The sequence below is a fragment of the Aulonocara stuartgranti genome (assembly GCF_965226115.1).
Source record: "Aulonocara stuartgranti genome assembly, chromosome: 14".
In the NCBI taxonomy this organism is placed as follows: Eukaryota; Metazoa; Chordata; class Actinopteri; order Cichliformes; family Cichlidae; genus Aulonocara; species Aulonocara stuartgranti.
In genome coordinates this window covers 13164843-13183331 of record NC_138950.1, presented here as the reverse complement: position 1 = coordinate 13183331, position 18489 = coordinate 13164843, and the positions used below count along the sequence as shown (strand labels likewise).

The following is an 18489-nucleotide window of genomic DNA, read 5'->3' as shown; positions in this document are numbered from 1 at the left end:
AACCCAAACCCTGTTAGATTTTTATGGTGGTGTATTCCTCAGAGCATATCTTTGTCAAGCTAAATGCATTTTAAACCAATGGGAGACTGGCACAACAAACAAATCAGAACATGTTTTATTTTTCACATTTGCATTTCTTATTAATGAACCATTATTGCAGTGAATAATAATCTAAAAAAAAAGTAAAAAGAAAGCACATGTCTTATGAGGCTGCATGTATGCTGTTAGCAAACAGTAATGATCCCCTGTATCCTCAGTGGCATACTAGTGACTTGAGTGCATATTCCCAGTGGAGATTCCTTCACAACACCCACCATTAGTGGAAAGAGGAATATGCCCGTGAAGGACTTTTCTCTACCTTATGACAGCACATGGCTGCTTTCTCTGCATGAGTGGCTGCAATAACAGTTAAAACACATTTTGACTGAACAGGGTCAGGGCTCTGTTTCACTAGTAGTGCTGCCACCATGCTGAAACATTAAGTATTATTGACATCAGCTGCTGTGAGATTCAGAACACTGGTGTGAGTGAACCATATTGGTAAAGATGTGCATACAGTTGTTTGTGTGCATTAGGTTTATTGATGTGAAGAGGCTGAGTCAAATAAAAGTGCCCCTGTCATTTTTTTGTATTATGACCTTGAGTATTATGTTGCAATACTTAAACTATTCAGAGTTGGTCTTTCATTTCAATTTACTGGACCTTTAGGCACTGTATTTGTTGGCATTCAATATAAAAGTACTTTTAAAAGTTTATGCTGATTCCTTGATCCAGCTGTCCAGGTATTCATATGAGCAAAAAAGTGGTTTTAGTCATATATTCTGAGGATCTTTCTTAAACAATGATGTAACAGTTACATCAGTTAATGCCTATCACAGAACATAGCAATGGCTATGTACAGTAGGGCTGCCACGATTAGTCGACTAGTCGCGATTACCATCGACGACTAATTTAATAGTCGAGGCATCGTTTGAAGCTTTGTAAGATCCCAAAAGACGCAGGAATGAGTAGTAGGATTTAAGAGTGTAATAACAGACTGAAACAGAAGATGGCAGCACTGCATGTACAAGGATGCCAGCTGCCGTTAAACCCCAAAGAAGAAGAAGCAGTGTCCCAGAATTCATAGCGCAGCCCAGCTCAGTTTCCAACAATGGCGGCAGCTAGTTGGTTTTAATATTACTCTTATTATTCTTTATGGGTCACAAAATAAACTTTTAACATATTTTCAGGCGCAAATGTAGCTGTGTAAACCTCAAATATCTGCTCAGTTTATCAAGACACCACATATTTTCAAAAGCGCTCCAACGTTTTCGGAGACGTCAGTTATCCACCAGCTTGATAGCTAGCCGGGGTTCAAGGCTCACTAGAGCCCGTGAGAACACCGGACTCCCGGCAAATCGTTTTCAAACCCTCCGCGGTCTTTCGTTACTCAGGTTAAACATGATATATAAGTCACTTAGATAACTTAAAAATGTTATTGTTTGGCTTTTTTCAGTATTTTATTTGTTCCTGAGTAAATCGGTTTGGCTGAGATAAAGTTATAATTTTTACACAGCTGAATAAACGTCAAGCAGACAACTGATTATCAGAAGTGTGAGATGCTTGAGAATATACTCCAGTGTCCTGTTATATTTTAGATAGCAAGGAGCAGACGGCTGAGTTTATTAAACTCACAGATCACAATCTGCAAATTTCATTAAAATTTAATAAACTATCATCTTGTCTTTATTTTTAGTTAGCACATACCTTAAGCACTTAAAGCTGTAAGCTAATGATAGTTATATAAGAGCAGATGCTGCTGGTGCAATAAGCTGTACGTTTTACGTCCAATGGATGTATGATCTGATTAGTCGATTAATCGCAAAAATAATCGTGACTGGTTGACTATCAAAATAATCGTTTGTGGCAGCCCTAATGTACAGCATACAGTCAGTGTTTTTTTTTTTGTTTCTTTTTCCATACTTTCTCTTACAAATGAGCAATTAATTAAAGAAATAACAGTTATTCTTTTAGTATTGCCTTGTATTCCTGAACTCAAAGGACCCTCATTTAATGTAGCAGATCTACAATCATATTCATCAAGAAATTTTTTTTATTTAATTTCATTTGGACTGCACTATATGCAGTTTGTGTCCAAATCATTGCAGTTTAATGTGTTGCCCAGCCCTTAATTAGAAAATAAACATGGAGGAATGCAGCATTGAAATTCTTTTGCAACATGAGACATCGTGATTGCAGGGCTCTATCACAGAGCTGTTGTGTTGCTTTAGGTTTTTTGGTGGTTTTTCAGTGATAGGTTGACAGATTTTCCCACAATTCCAGGATGCTGTGGGCTGAGGCGACTGTGGTTACTCTGCTAGTGTCTCGTTTAAATAGCCAGCGACAGTGGCCATCATAAACAAGCTGGAGCTACACAGGGGTAAAAATGTATGCTGTTGTCAAAAATAATTGGTCTCAGCCTGATCTGTGTGTTGTGCAAATTATGAGAGCATACAGAAATAATCAGGAGGCTCAGAAGAGCAGTAAAAACCATGAATACATTTATTATTGACAACAGGTGATAAGGGAAGTCATCATACTTCTAAAGGGTCCACCAAAACAGACTTTTTTTTTAGCCTCTCCAAACACTAAAATCTCACCATATGGATGAGTCAACAAAAAACTCCACTAAAAGGTGCACTTTTAATGGGGTGTGACAGCATTACTGTGCCTTCAGTACACTAATACCTGCAGATTACACCCACAGAGTACTACAATAAACTTAAAAAATGTGTCACAACTGTATTACACATGGAATCGGGGGTGATTTATTTGTGTTCTTGTAGAATCTCACAGAGGTTGTGGGATTTTGCATCCTCTGTGTTGCAAATGAATGGTTTTGAAGCAATTACATGCAAACAGTTGCAGCTTTCATGCCTCTATTTAACTTGCTGAATAATATTTCACAGTGCTAGAGGAGAAGAAGTAGTAGTAGAACTTGTAGAACCTCCATTTGATTAAAAAACATATATTGTAGTGTCTTTGGTACTATATTGTGAATATGTGGGGTCTCCTTACATGATTCTAATAAATTATTTCAGTCTGATTTTTTTTCTTTTTCTTTTGGAAAATTTGTGTCTGAGACATTTTGAATATGACTTACATGAAAACTTTTATTTAATATGTCCCCTCACTTGGGAATGACCGGAGTTTCTCAAAGGAAAAAAAAGAAGACCTAAACTGACTTCCTCAGATGACTTACATTTCCGACTTCTGAATTTCCCAGGCTTTTTACTGCTGACAAATGTATTCTGTTAGCACAGCTCACAGGCTTTGTAACAGAACATTGAATGAACTACAGCTCGAACGTGCAGCGTATACTGCCTTCCTTCTACCTCAGGCTGAATTTAATGAATTTTAAGCTGGGAAACTGAATCTGTACCAATCGGGTAGCTTGACTGTTTTTTATCATTTGAAGGTCAACCAAATGAAATGCTCCGGTAACTATCCATAACAAATCATAGCAAATTTAGTGATTTTTCTTTTTTTTTTATACATATCATCAGCATAACTGCCTTGAAATACATTTCCACTGATAATGAAATAAAAAGCATGATAATGAAAACACTCACGTATAATAACAAGGTATTAAAGGATCTAAAAGGCATTGTGTTGCTAATAGTTGTAAAAAATTCTAGTGCCTAGATTAATGGCAGTGAAAGTGTTCCCTCTTTGTGGACGTCTCTGGAGATCCTAGCTCTTAGAAACAGGGAAGTTAACTCTCTGGAGGCTAGCCCTGTCCCAGTGTCTATTTTTATAGTCCAGTCTCTGATTGGCCAAGAAGGTGTGTATGTGTGGAAGCTAATGTTGTGTCATAAGGTGCCTCTGTGCCATCTGTCGCCCTCAGTGGAACCATCGTGTAGCCCGACCACGCCTTGTCAGTCTGTCTCAAAGAATGCAGAACACAACCTTGGGCTTTCCTTGCTCTCTTTTACTGACAGCTATACAGCAAACATGATGGAGATGCTTCTAAAGAAGAGAAATGAAAACCTTTTTGAAGTGAAAAAGATTCTTTTTTTTTTCTTTTTTCGTGTTGTTCATTTGAGAAGCTATATGTAGTGCGATGAAGTGAATTGAATGTTAATACAATTTTTCTTTTTTTTTTAAATGTGTGTTAGCTCTTTGGATTTGTACAGAAAGGAATGCCTGATGTTAAATGCCAACATTAACCATGGACAGATTTCTTAGCAGGTGTAGTAACAGGTTGTTCATGAGTCACTGCTTGTCTAGTCTATGTGTCGAATATGAACTTGTCTGACTATAAGTGTTAAATAACTGAATCACAACATTTGTGTTACAGACTTGGCGGACCGAAAGATAACACAAAACAGATGACTTTATCACGCTGCGTGATCGTCTCTTGTCATAACTGTCTTTTCTGCCTAAACCTGAACCTTTCCATCAACTTGTTCAGCTTTTGCCTGAACAAGCACACCTGTGTCTAAAAACTCTTAACTGGTGTTGCCTATCCTGATGCTGCATGACAACATCGCTAATTAGTCAGCCACTGGAAATATTTTGGAAGAGGATGGCAGTGTTGCTTAAGAATGCTAATGGCCTGCTGTTATGGCTTAGCACAATTAGATGTGGCATGGATTAATGAGGGACATCGGGAATGGCCTTGAATAACACACAGCATTCTACTGGAGTACAACAGTGTCCTTGTCACAAAGCACTTTACAACTTCAGAGAAGTCAGAATCTGCAATAAGAATTCTGACCATGACCCTGGGCAGGACTGGACAATTAAAATAATTTTATTTTCAATTACCATTCTGGCTTCCAGCACTTGTGAAAAGATAATTGAGATAAAGCGATTATTGTGCAGCATTCCTCTGGCAATGATGCTCTTGTTTTGTATTGAATTATAAATATAGCTTGCCAGTTTTCTTTATAGTGGTGGAATTTGACTCCCTAGAAGCCCAAACTAATAGGTTCAGGTGCTATGGTTATTTTTATTTATTTCATTTTGGATTTTTGCTATACTCAAACAACCTCAGTAGCCCAAAATATAAAAAGTATGCTGATAAATGTCTTTTGTTGTTATATAAATATGTATTACTTTTAAGGTCAAGAATCTGTTTTGACTCCTGTCACTGTATTTCCTGTAGCTGCTGTGTTTATTAACCATATGAACATGCACAATAGTTAACAGAAGAGGCCTGTTATTGTCCCTAACCAAGGTACCCACTTCAGCAATTGGTCCCAAGTGTCTTGCAGGACAAAATTTTTCAACAAAAACTATAAAGTCTGTTGTTTTTAATTTGTTAAAAAAAATGAGGGTCTTTGTCATCATTCTTGTGTTGTAATAAACAGGGTTTTATTCAGATACTGCAACCAGGAGGCCAGTTTTTCAATTGGGAAAATGTTGTTTATACACATCGGCCATGTGAACTGAACTGAAGACTGTGGAGGCTGATTAGTAAGACGGAGAGAGATCCTATGCATATGGATTTTATAAGAGGAGGAAACATGCTGCAAAAATCTGGTGTTGCAGGAAGCTGTTGACAGCTTGGTTTAGTATTTTGAAATCACACATTAAATGAAATCAAAATAGGGTTATTACACAGGGTTTCTAACTGCAGTAAGTAAGTTGACATTTAACATACAAAACAAGTATTTTAAACCCCATTTGACAGTATAAATATTTCTCTTTTCTTAAAATATTATTTCATCAGTTTAATTATGTTCGATTGATTATGGAACTGAGCAGCTGCTGCTGTCGGTCCCTAAGTCGCGGCTGAAATGCAGAGGAGACCGTGCCTTTTCAATTGCGGCTCCGATGCTCTGGAATAACCTTCCCCTCCAAATTAGACAAGCGTCATCAGTGCAGGTCTTTAAGTCCAGATTGAAAACCTATTTTTATTCCCTGGCTTTTAACTCTGTAGGAAACTGACACCTTCTTATTTATTTTATTGTTTGTAATGATTTTATGGTATTTTTAATTTGGTTGTTGTTTTGATCTGTGTTGTTCAGCACTTTGGTCTGCCTGGTGTGTTCTTAAAGTGCTATACAAATAAACGATGATGATGATGATGATGATGGAACATTACTTTCTACTTTACTTTTCTCTCTGCCGTGCTGCTGTTTCTTCTCTCCTTACAATCTTCACGCTTGATGTGAGTGAGCCGTAACACAAACCCACTCATTTTGAGTGCGGCTTCATGTTCTGGAACAATTGAAGAACATGGTGAAAAAGTCAGTAATCTGTTGAACAGGTAAACGCTTTGATTTCAAGCTTGGTCACTCAGTTTTGTATTCATCATGCAGTCTGTTTGGTCATCTTTAAAGTGGTGTTTGGCTGGTTAATCATATTGTCAAGTGGGAAATAACAGCTTAGCATTTTTTTTGTGTGTAGAGCCAGCACTTAAAACAGCTCATCAGAAACCTGTTTGATACACAGGCACTGTTTTGCTTTGGTTTGATTGGCTTAGAGTGGAGAAAGTGTTCACTGGTCAGCAGGGACATAATCTGAGGACAGGAGAAGGCAGCTGAGGCATCATCGTCTTGGCCACTGTGGTGGTTGACCCTTGTTTATTTACTGGCAAAGACAAATTTTACTGGCATTTGATACTTGGCAGGTGTTTGAGACTCTGTATAGAAGGCGGGACATTGCTATGTGATTGACTGCTGGTGGGTGATGTCCAAATGCTCAGCTGCAGCCAACTGTTTCCATGCCAGCAAGCGAGCCGAAAGAGGCAGCCACGATGAACGTTGTCCAGTATTTGTCTGGTCGTGCGATAGCTTTGGACTCCTGGCGAGCGATTTTTTTTTATTTATTTTTTTCCACCTGCTATCAGCTAGCTCATGTGATTGTCCTCCTGAGCTCTGTAACCTTGATGGAGATGTGCTCATGCCAGTTTTTATTTTCATTAGTGCTTTAATCCAATTACTGTGTGGTCTGCCCTAATCTCTGAGGGGTTTGCAACACCTCCCTCCGTTCATAGATAACTCCAGAAGTGGCTGCACACACTGTGTCATCCTACACAACATAATGAGCACTCAAGTGCTGCTCTGCCTCTCTGCCCTGCCCCTGGCTCTGTCTGGCTGTATCCGAAATGGTGCATTCCCTCCTATTGATCCTCTTCCTGGTGGAGTCACAGGCAGGCTTATCCGGCTCGTCCCAGCTTGTCTGCTTTCTCAATGGACACACAGAGGGAGCTGTGTGCATGTGCCAGGCTTCGGGGTTCTGTGTAGTCACAGGCATCTTGTGGCTGAGTGGTCATTTTGGCTCCCTCCGTCCAGTCCTCCTACCCTCCCAGTTAGCCCTTTTCCCCCCTCTTTGTTGTTACATTAATTATTAGAGGTGTATGAAAATCTGCCCATTTAGCACAGCCTTATAGTTTTTTATTCTGCTAAACCTTAATGGCTTTCACTCAAGTAGCAAGCGGAGTGGTTGCTTTGTGGGCTGTTTCAGGGGAGTATGTCGTGACTAGCACCATCAGGGAAGTCACAGGAGAAACACTGTAATGATTAATCTGTAAGGATGAGTGTTCTCTTTTTTTTTCTTTTTTTCTTTTTTTTTTTCTTCAGTGACAGACAGTGATGGTTAACATTTCAGTCATTGTTCATGTTACACAGGCTCCCTATTCTTGCCACGGAGAATTCAAACTGTAAATAAAAATTCCTTGCAGAGTCTCCAGTATTCAGCCTCCAAGAATCTTTCCATTTCACTGATTATGCATGTCTTTTTTAGACATAGTGACAGACTGCTCTCTCTCAGTCCTCGCACAGGTTGTACAGCTCTGCTGGAGCTCTAAGCTGGATGAAAATCAAACTCGGGTTTTGGGCATTATTATGTTTTTTTTTTCACAGGATCATGTATCTGTTTGTTTGAGATGACAAAACATGTTTATTATGGATTGTTTTGGTTTCTTTTGCAGAATTATCTGTTTTTTGTTATGCCAAAATTAATCTGTTTTCTGTGTATTATTATTATTTTTAAAGCTTTTTCTCACCTAATTTTTGAGTGTCTCTGATAGCACAATGTCTATATTGTCTCCTTGGCCTTGTATTCAACCTTCTAAATACTGATTCATTACAGGAGCACGCAGCATGGCATGATGGGTCACAGGCGCTCAGCTCTCCGCCTCCCTGGGCTTTTGTTGTGTGGTGCACAGCTGAGGCAGATGCTGAGGGGCACTCACACTAAATTGCCTGAATGAGGGCAAATTTCTCTTGGCCACTGAAGTGGACTGCACCGTAGCTCACTGAGTCACAGCTTATCTTCAGCACAGAGAGGAAAAGGGATGCAGCTCAGAGAGGCATATGGCCATTAGAGAAAGAGAGAGATCATTTAAACTCATATTTTGGCTTCCGTTCGATGTTAAAGATCTCTGAGCACCATGGCAGTGTTTACCACAACACAAATTATTATGTGAGTTTTGTCCTTGTTTTTTTTCTTTTTCTTTTTCTTTTTCTTTTTTTTTTCCAGCAGACTGTAAAATGAATTTGAAAGTGTCATGTCTGGGAGCGTGTTACACTCAAGTGTAAACCTGGAAAAATAACTTCCCAAATTGAATTTTGCTCATGAATACAGTCGATGAAAATTGAAAAACTGAACCAGCGCACTGAAGCATCACATTATTCCACATTTGCCTAGATCTGTACTTGACACATTTTAATTTTGCAGCGATCAACACGAAAAAGGTCCGTGTTTTAGTTTTAAAAAAATTGAATTGTCAGATTTATATAGTTGATTTTAAATCTGTATTTAAGGTAAATCCTTTTTTATAGTGAACGGCATAGGCTACAGTACACACATCTTTTTGGCCTATGACAATATGATAAAGATGATATGAGATAAAATATGCATTATATTAGAATACTTCAATATCACAGCCAAAAACCTTTCAAGCAGCCACTCTTTAACAAGAGATAAAAATCTGAATCATCCCCTCTGTGGCAGCTCAGCTTCTGCTGCCTCAGCCTCTTATTTTAATGTGTTCTGCCCTATTATATAACACATAAATATGATTACGTCAGTATTCCAAGTGATATTTTTCACTTTCATTTTTTAACACCTAAGATTCACATAATATACATCCTGTTTTCTGCAGACTGTGATCGGAGAATATTAAAATTTTCAGATATAATTTATTATTTATAAATTAGGAAAAAGAAATTAAGATGATTTGAAAGATAATCCTTATTCTGTGTTATAGATGCTACAGAAAGATCTGGTATTAAAAGTTGAAAGCTTTGAAATGGATCCACATAATTAGGAACCAGTCATATTTCTGTGCTAGGGGTTCCTTTTGGGTTGACTCATAAACATTTCTTTTAGAGCTAATGAACAGTGACTGTAAGCTGCTAGCCATCTGTTATTCAGTCTTATAGTTGAAAAGTAATGCACAAATGAGAGGCCCCAACTGTCTAAAGCCTTGCAGATATCGATGCCTGAGACTGGAAATATAATAAGGCAAGCACCAGCTGAGCCTTTGCTCTTTAGACATCCAGTAGTTTTATTGAATGGTACTGTATAGAGTGTTGAATTTATAGCTCTGTACAGTATGTAGTTAGCTGGTAGAGACATTCAAGCCTACTACCACCAACGGCTCAACCACTGAAGGCAGCCACGGTGATCAGCTGAAATTGTGTGTTCGTTGTTTTGACAGCCTCTTCAATGTAAATAGTCACTCCTCTGAGGCTGCACTGCTGCCTCCAATCAGAGAGGGAGAGAGAGAGGGAGAGAGCGGCGGGCAAGCGGTGATGTCAAAGTAAGGGGAGAAGGGAGCGGGGAAACACGTTTCCATAGCAACTGGTAGAAATGAGTATAACTGTGGTTGAGAGGCATGAGCGGCAAGCAAATACTCACTAGTTCCTTAAAACTAGTAAGTTCTGAAACTGAGCACTTAAAGAGCAACTCACAAATTGGTGACCTCAGTGAATAAATGTAGGGAAATATGAAGCAATAAGATTAACATAGCATTAAGCATCAACATAAGATTTAACAGAAAAGAAATGTGTTTCTATGCATGAAAATGACAGTTATAGTTGTTGTTTTTTTAACAACTATACTCAGTTGAATTAGCATGTTTTGACAGTGTGAGATGGGGAGAGTATTACCTGAGTTACTTTGTAGTTACTTATGTGGTAAAGCTATTAGCAAACCAAAAGAACATTTATGTTTTACGAGATATTAATTTGTTTTCAAAGCAGTATGTTACTGCTAGTTCACGTTAGGATTGCTTCTTATTATTTAAATTGTGATACCATCAAATTGGAAAGTTATCAGACATTAAAAATACAGACTTAAAGCACAGTTTGTGTTTCTTTTAAGCCGAATCCCTGACCATTGCTCCCACCGGAACCTGTACAATAAGCTTCTCCTGAAAGTGAAAGTGAAGCAGCGGCTTGCACTCAAGGAACCATACCAGCTATCAGCGTCCCACAGTCCTGACTTCAAAATCCCATCCAGAACTCCATCTTATCTGGAGGAATGTAAGCCTTCTCTCTAAAATGAGTGCTGCACTCAATTTTTTTTCCTGTGACAGACACAGCACAGGAGTCCTACTGCTTGACCTGCACAAAACAACCATGTATGAAAAAAGCTCCATCCCTCTTCCTGCCAGGAAGGCTGTGGGCATGATATTCTGTACAAACAATAACTCATCATGATAAAATTTGCAAAAACAAAGCAGTTAAAATAAAATAAAATGTCTTGCAAAATGTACAAAATGATGTATTGACTATTTGAAGATGCCTTTCCAATAAATATTTTTTTTAAATTAAAAGTTAAATTATTTTGGTGTTTAAGGCTTAGACTGTTCATTTCAAACTGGAATCCCAGTGCTACATTTTCTAAGATTAAATGTTTCCCATCCCCTTTTTTTTGTAATTAGATGGTTTTCTTGATACCAGTATGAATTGGGAATCAAAATGTGTTCGGAATTTTTGAGTCTGTGTCTGCTGCATTGTGAAACCAACCAATTCTCAAGTCAAATGTTGAAATGCATATATTATTGTCATTTCAAATGGCTTGCTAGCTGTAATTTGTGCATTGTAATAAATAAATCTGGTTATGGTTTGCTCAAGTGACAAATGCATTAGTTGAGTTTTGTACTTGTAATAACAAATCAACACCATAAATTGGCCTAAGTTTGTAAATCATTGGCAGCTTTTGTAGCTTGTTGGCATGGGACAAATCATCACTGAGCACGGATGAGTCAGCCTCTTTCAATATATTATAAACACACTGGCACCATTACTGAGCAAGAGGCTCTTGATTTCTGGAGACAGTTGAATTATAGAATCATTTGCTTTCCGGTTATTTAGAAGCTGCCAATTAAATGCTCTTTGACAGTAAAGCAGTGGCGCACGCATTCTTATTTGTGTGTCCCTGCTGAAAAGCCAAATATGAATAATATAAATTTTAGTAATGTATTATGAGCTTCCTTGACCTCATGGCAAGTACACCATTTATTTGGAGGACACGTTCAATCTTTTGTTTGGTTTAAACCACAGATAGCAAGCTGATGTTTATTACTGTGACTGTCGGTTTGGCAGGCTTAAAGTTTAAGTGTTTGAATGTTTGTGCATTTTTTACGCTGGCAGAATAGATGATGAGCATAATCCCACATGGCAAGTGAGGCGAGTCACGGCTTGGGTCGAGCCTTACTACAACATCCGACAGCCTAGGCTTCAGCACCCGGAGTGTTCTAAGATAACTACAGAGGCCAGAAGAAAAAGGCCAAACTCTGCATAATTTTTTTTTATCCATATAGTGTACTTGCCCTTCACATCTTAGCTACACAGCTACTTCCAAAATAACAGTGTGTTCCTGTGGGAAATGTAGATCTAAGATACAAGCCATGCTAGAAAAGATAGGTTTAAGCTACATGAGGCTATTAAAGGTCCTCCAGCTGCAGCCACTGATTGCTGTAACCCAGGGACATCAATGTACATAATTTTCATTCATGAAATCTTACCCTTCCATTACTGTCGTTACATACAAACGCTTGTACACACGTGCGAGCACATGTGCATGAAATTGTGCATGTGCTGTAGTATAATACCCTATGGCTATTCTGAAGAAATGGCAAACATGATCCTTAAATAGAATCTCGTACATAGAAATGATAGCAGAGTTTCAAGAAGGATTTTTGCTGCCATTTCTGGTCCCCAAACCACAGCTGTATTCAGATAGATGGCAAAACATGTTTTGCATTTTCCAGCATCATGCTGTGATCTGCATTGAGAAGCAGCAAATAAATAAACTATGTAACTGATGATATCTTACCAATAATAATTTCATTTTTTATACATGTTAGTATGAATTTAATGAGATTTCTCCAAGACTAAAACACCACTGTGTGGTTGATGACCTACAGAGTCATGAATTATTGACACTGCAAGCTGTCTCCTATAGTCATAATCAGCCTGCATCCAAATATGACATTGCCCAGAGCTACAGAAAATGTTACATCACAAATGAACTGCTAATGTCAGGAGCATAGTTATTGTTTGGATGCAGAAGAAACAGACAAACATTGCTGGTGTTTTCGTGATGTAATTTGTCATTATTTCATTTAAGTAAGACTTTAATTTGCAGCTTAGATTTTGGGTGAGACAAGCAATCTTAAACCAGTTGTTGGCAGTTGATTTTTAAATTCCAGCCATATTTTGTTTTAGTCAACAACAGCTATTATTTACAGTAATTATCTTTTTTTATTTTATTTTTTTATTACAGTTTGTCTGTTTCTTGAATTTTGAATTTTCTTTGAATACTTCCTGACAACCTTGCATTGTAACTTTGTGTTCCTGGGTTGTTTATTGCATCATAGGCGGACACGTTCAGGTTGATTTGGATGAGGCACTCCCCAGTGGGACGTTTTTGTGTTCATTTTATGTAAAAGCAATTGAATGCCAAGTTGAACTGCAGGGAAATTACATGTTTCTTCAGAACTGGGTCAGTCTTTTCTACTTGAATTGTTTATTTCTCTGTAGGTTTCTCATCCAGTTTATTGCTGGGTGCCTTAACGGCTAGGAAACATAGCACAGGTTTGTGTATGGTACTGCTATATGAACGCAAGTTTTACGAGCCTAAGGTAAGGTTTGGCAATTAGTAGTACATAGCACCTTCTGGTACTCTTTAGACCATCTTCTGCTATCCTCATTTTTAGGTCATTGTTCCAGCGTCAGTATTCAAGAGCCATACTCTCCCTGTAAATTGTTAAAGTTTAATTCTTATTGTTTGTGTTTTATGATGAGGTGTTTACAGTTAAAATAGTGCAACTCAATGCGATCAAGCTCAAATATCTAATATGATAAGGAATAGTAAGGAAGGAATGGATGTAAAAAGTTACATTGCATTTACATTCTTTGATTTTGTGCATTAAATTTTGTTTTGAAACTTTACAAACATTTGTTGTTCCTTGGGCAAAGATGTTTGGGGTAAACAAATTTAGTTTTGTTTTTGGATGCTTTATTATGGCTTCGTTTGAACAGAGGCTGTGCAGAGAGAATGAAGATTTTGGAAGATATCGGGGCCTTAACACACAACACAAACAGGACGTCATTTATATGTCTCTGTTGAATCTATATGTAGAGCCTTCAACATAGTTATGGTATTGGCTGCATTTATTCTTGGGCATGGTGTGCCTGTGTTGGTCTCCAATTTTGCTGTAAAACACTACTTGGAGGTAGGGTTTCTTTCTTTGAATTGGTCTGTTCTCTTCCAGTCAGTTTGAAAAGTGGCTGCAGGACAGTAGAAAATGGGACAGTAACAGTCATTAGCGGCTTCGTTGAGACGATGTGTAGTTATATTTATTGGCAGATGCATACGAGGTTAGGGCTGTGCGATATGACCAAAATCTCATATCCCGATATAAGACATCTATCGTCCGATTACGGTATAAATCACAAAAATTTAACATTTTTTGTAAATTCTGTGAATCTGCGTGAAGTTTTTCCAGCTGGGCGTTGTGTACCTGTAGTCGAGTGTTTTAACAGATGCATGAAACTATACATCTTTAGACATATGTTGTAACGGCTGCTGTTTCTTTGTGAGTATTTATTACACGGCATGCTGCGGGGAAAAGCCGGTTCTAACATTTGAGTCTAAGGTTTATTTTTTAGCACCTGACGGCTCTGTTTTGCTTCTCATCCGTAAATACTCTGCATACTCTTTTACGTGATTCGGTTTATTTTGAAAAGTCTCAACAGGATCTTGAGCTTTCTTGTGAAAGGGTTATGTGGAAGATAAACAAGCGGACACGCGATGGTTTTACCGTCGTTGTTGCTAACCACAACGCATAAAAGCAGACGTTTGTCCGTAGGTAGTGTGGTTATATTAAATATAAGCGAAAGAGAGAACTTTAAGAAATGAATATAGCCACTACAGTGACCATCAAAACAATGAAAAAATATTGCTGTAAACAGCTTATTTTGCGACAGCACGAAACAAACGATGGCGTAAAATGAAATGATAGATGTTTTTATATCATCATCTGATATATATTGTTATATCGAACAGCCCTATATGAGGTTATGTCTTGGGTTTCAGCAGGATTTGTGGATATGATGCACCTGCGACTCAGATTTGTTGCAGAAGTATATGTATTGTTTTTGGCCTCATAGTTCACTCTCTTTGTACTGTGAATATGCCAAACTAATGAAGCTGAGATGTATTTATTTTTTATTACTGTACTCGTGTTGTAACAGATGAAAGTATTTTCCCCACAGTTTTCTCCTTTTTATTTGATGTTGTCTTTACTAAAGCCAAAAAAATTGTCCAAAGAACCCATACAGATTTTAACTGGACAAACTAAAGTTGGGTAATCAGCTCAGTGTTTGGCTTTTCCTCCATCATGCTAGACTGGGTGCAGCGAAGTCACATGACAACACATGTGGTGGTATGATTTAAAAGGTACCATATATACTGGGAGGCGTACTAACAGATTTTAAACAATCAAATGTAATAACCAACATCGGCAAGATCACATTGATTAGAGGTGAATACCGGTTTTGCTTTATTTTCAGTTAATTGCCGAGATGTACTGGCAGTTACCTGACAGCAACATTAGCCATCTGTTATCATTAGCCTTTAGTTATCATTAAGGTATCTGCTAGCATCTGTGGCAGATAATAAAATGACAGTAATGTGTGAGCTTGGAAGCAAACTTGGCAGCCCTAACAGTCTGTAACATTGAAAGACAGTGTTAATTTAACAGGACACACACGATTATGTGTAAAAAGTGTTATGTTTCCCTTGAAACTGAGAAAAATCTACTAGCAAGTAGACAACACCAGTGGCAGTCTATTTTACCAAAGTCACAAGAAACACAGCTGCACACAACCTAAAATCTATCAATCTATCTATCTATCTATCTATCTATCTATCTATCTATCTATCTATCTATCTATCTATCTATCTATCTATCTATCTATCTATCTATCTATCTATCTATCTATCTATCTATCTATCTATCTATCTATCTATCTATCTATCTATCTATCTATCTATCTATCTATCTATCTATCTATCTATCTATCTATCTATCTATCTATCTATCTATCTATCTATCTATCTAATGCTATGAAGTATTTTCCTGGTAATTGGTATTTCTACTATGAAAACAACCTGTAATACAGTACATAGAGAGAAGTTTCATCATCTGAAGGCTGTGACTGTTCAAAATATAGTCTATCCAGCAGTTGAGTCATTTCAGTCTGGACCGTTTAGATTAGGTAGATTAACCAACTGGCATACTATAACTGCTACTTCTGGAAATATGCTACAAGTAATGCTATAAATACTCTTAAGGTGGGGAATTAAGAAATATCACAGTTATTGGTAAACCGTGTTTGAAATGTATGCTACAGGCAAAAATAATTTTCCTGCTTACTCTTATCTACAGTTCTACTCCTTTAAGTTCTTTGATGTGGTGATCCAGTCTAAGCTTATTCAATTGTTCAGATTTCCTGTTAGTTACCAATAGTGTAGCCGCTCACTAATCTAATTTGCGCCACCATAGTTTCATAATGAAACAGAAAATATTTACACTCTTTTCATATTAATATGAAAAGCGTATTTCATTCCCTGTAAGCTATTTATTGCAGCCAAGAGCTTGCATTCAAAATATTTGCAATATTTGTTTTCCTATACAATCTGATTGTGTGGGAAATGTATGCATATCAAATTTCTAGACCACAAATTTGCTTCTCTTCAATTTTGCCACCCTCTGCTTTGAAAGAGTTTTTGCCCTTTAACAAGATGAACTACAGTAGCTTGTTAGCCTCACTAATGTATGAAAAGTGAGCTGCTCGTTGGAGAGCAATTACCCTGTCTTCAGAACTCTCAGCGAAGAAGAGCAACGGTTCTGCCTTCAATCTGAGAGAACCAATTAGTGCTTGGCCTACAGAACAATTCCATTTGGAAAACTCTCAGATGGTGCAGGTGTGTTGCTACTGTATTCTAATACCTTACAGAACAAGGAAAAACAACATTTGTTGAATGGAAGGGAAGAGGATATGGGATCATGTGATAAAATTTCCCTTTGGGACTTGAATGTCAGCCTGCTCGGAGGATATGAAAGTGGTTTTGCATTGTTGATTTTAATAGGAAAAGCAGCATTGTGAAGTATGCTGACAGGCTTTAGAGTTGGGCTCACTGCTTTCTGACTTTGTGACAATAATTCAACCCATACAGTTGGGAGAGTTAGATGAAAAGTATAGGTCATTTCTGTCACTACTCACCAAGTTTCTTTCTATTAGTTTAACAGTTATCATTACTTAGCAGTAGAGCAGGGCGATATGACCAAAAATATTTATCACGATATACATTTGAAAATTTGCGATAACGATTTAACTGACGATATAATTGACACTAGACAAAATGCTTTACAACTCCACAACTTTATTAGTGCAAAAAACCCCATCAACGTATTTTCACTTAAACAAGCAGCTGTTTTTTTATGTGCATTAAAGTTATATAAATATTTAACAAATTCCTTGCTGACAGTTTAACCAAAAGGCATTTCCAGTGGAAACTGGCTGACATATCCTCAGCATAACCATGGATAATATCCACAAAACTAAAAAATAGGTTATACACACACAATACGGTAATATTAGGTAATACAGTACGTGTCACTCTGCGAGGCGCCTGCCTAATATAGCCGTAATACTCCGACAATCCATCAAGCGGTGCGGCTTCGTAGCTTAGCAAAGTCGTACTAAAACATTTGACAGATTTTCGAGCGCCATGTACGACATAAAATCGCTTCGAGGTCAGTAAACACAACCAGAATTCATACATAAGGCACACGGGATTATAAGGGGCACTGTCGATTTTCAGAAAAATCAAAGGATTGATTTTAATTGTGCCGTATTTTCCAAACAACGCGGTAATAACGACGGCCCGCTAGCATGCTCTACCAAAAATAGTGCTTTGTTGTGTATCTGACATACGAAAGCTAAACCAGTTCCACACCACTGAAGTTGCAGCATTTTTACAAACCAATTCTGGTTCATCCGTTTCATTTAACGATCCACTTTCGCTCTTCTCATTCTGCGTTGCCGCCATGTGCGTATGAAAACAAAGGCACTGCGCGTGCGCGTTTTACCCATATTCTATCGCGATATTTCATTTTCCTATCGGTGCCCAAAATTACACCGGTATCACCGTGAACGGTATGATATAGCCCAGCCCTACTTAGCAGGTTTACAGAGAATAGATTGGTACAATTAGTTTACAGACCTTGATTTTGGTAATGAGATGAAATTTTTTCAGGCTTTTACAAGGCATCTGTTTTATCTTTTGTTTGTCTTCAAACACTGCAGTGGTGAGCATTTAGTGTGTTATAGGTCATCCTGCAGCCTTTGCATTTCTATTTTATATTAGAGTACACTGTGTATTCTGAGTTGATTGTTTTTTACTATACCACTTTTAACGCTCCCCCGAGCAAATTCTCAAAGTCGTATTACTGTTAAAATTTCAGGGGCAAGTAAATGCACAGAGAACATTGCCATTTTACTCAGTGTGCTTAGTGCTAGATGCTAATGATGTTAGTTACTGTGACATTCCTGCTTTGTAATGTAAAATCATCAGCTGCCCCACATCCTACCCCTCTGCATAATGGCCACTTCACCTTCCTAATCCTAATAGTAGATCTTTTCTCCTCTTATCTAAGGGAGCTTATTCCATTCAACCTTTGCTGGACTATTTTCTGTATTAAGCTTCCTATAATGGACTTATCACATTAGTCAATTTAAAAACATTTTCCGCAGCCAAATTTTGGTATAATTATTATATTTTACATTTCTTATCCCTTCGTTCCATTTTTATGTCATGGATGTTTTTGCCTATGTTGTTTTGTCTGGGTTGAAAACTATTGTTTACGCAAAACCGTTTTAGACACTGAATGTGATAATGGGCTGTACACATAAACTTCTCTTGACTTAAATAATTATCACTGGCGTGCCTCCTCTGCAAATTAGTTGCCTGTTT

The 18489-nt window shown here is 37.8% G+C and overlaps 1 protein-coding gene across 10 annotated transcripts in view; it reads left to right on the top strand.

Moving 5' to 3' along the window:
- The window catches only part of ncam1b (neural cell adhesion molecule 1b), an 84050-nt gene that overhangs the window by 14519 nt on the left and 51042 nt on the right, over nt 1-18489 (top strand). The window contains exon 1 of one of the 10 annotated variants that reach the window (XM_082503580.1): nt 14865-14907. The exons of the other annotated variants lie outside the window; for them this stretch is intronic. Within the exon in view, the coding sequence (XP_082359706.1) occupies nt 14886-14907 (22 nt within the window). The 5' untranslated portion in view covers nt 14865-14885. Of the gene's footprint in view, nt 1-14864; nt 14908-18489 lie in introns of those variants that run through there. 10 annotated transcript variants of the gene reach the window in all.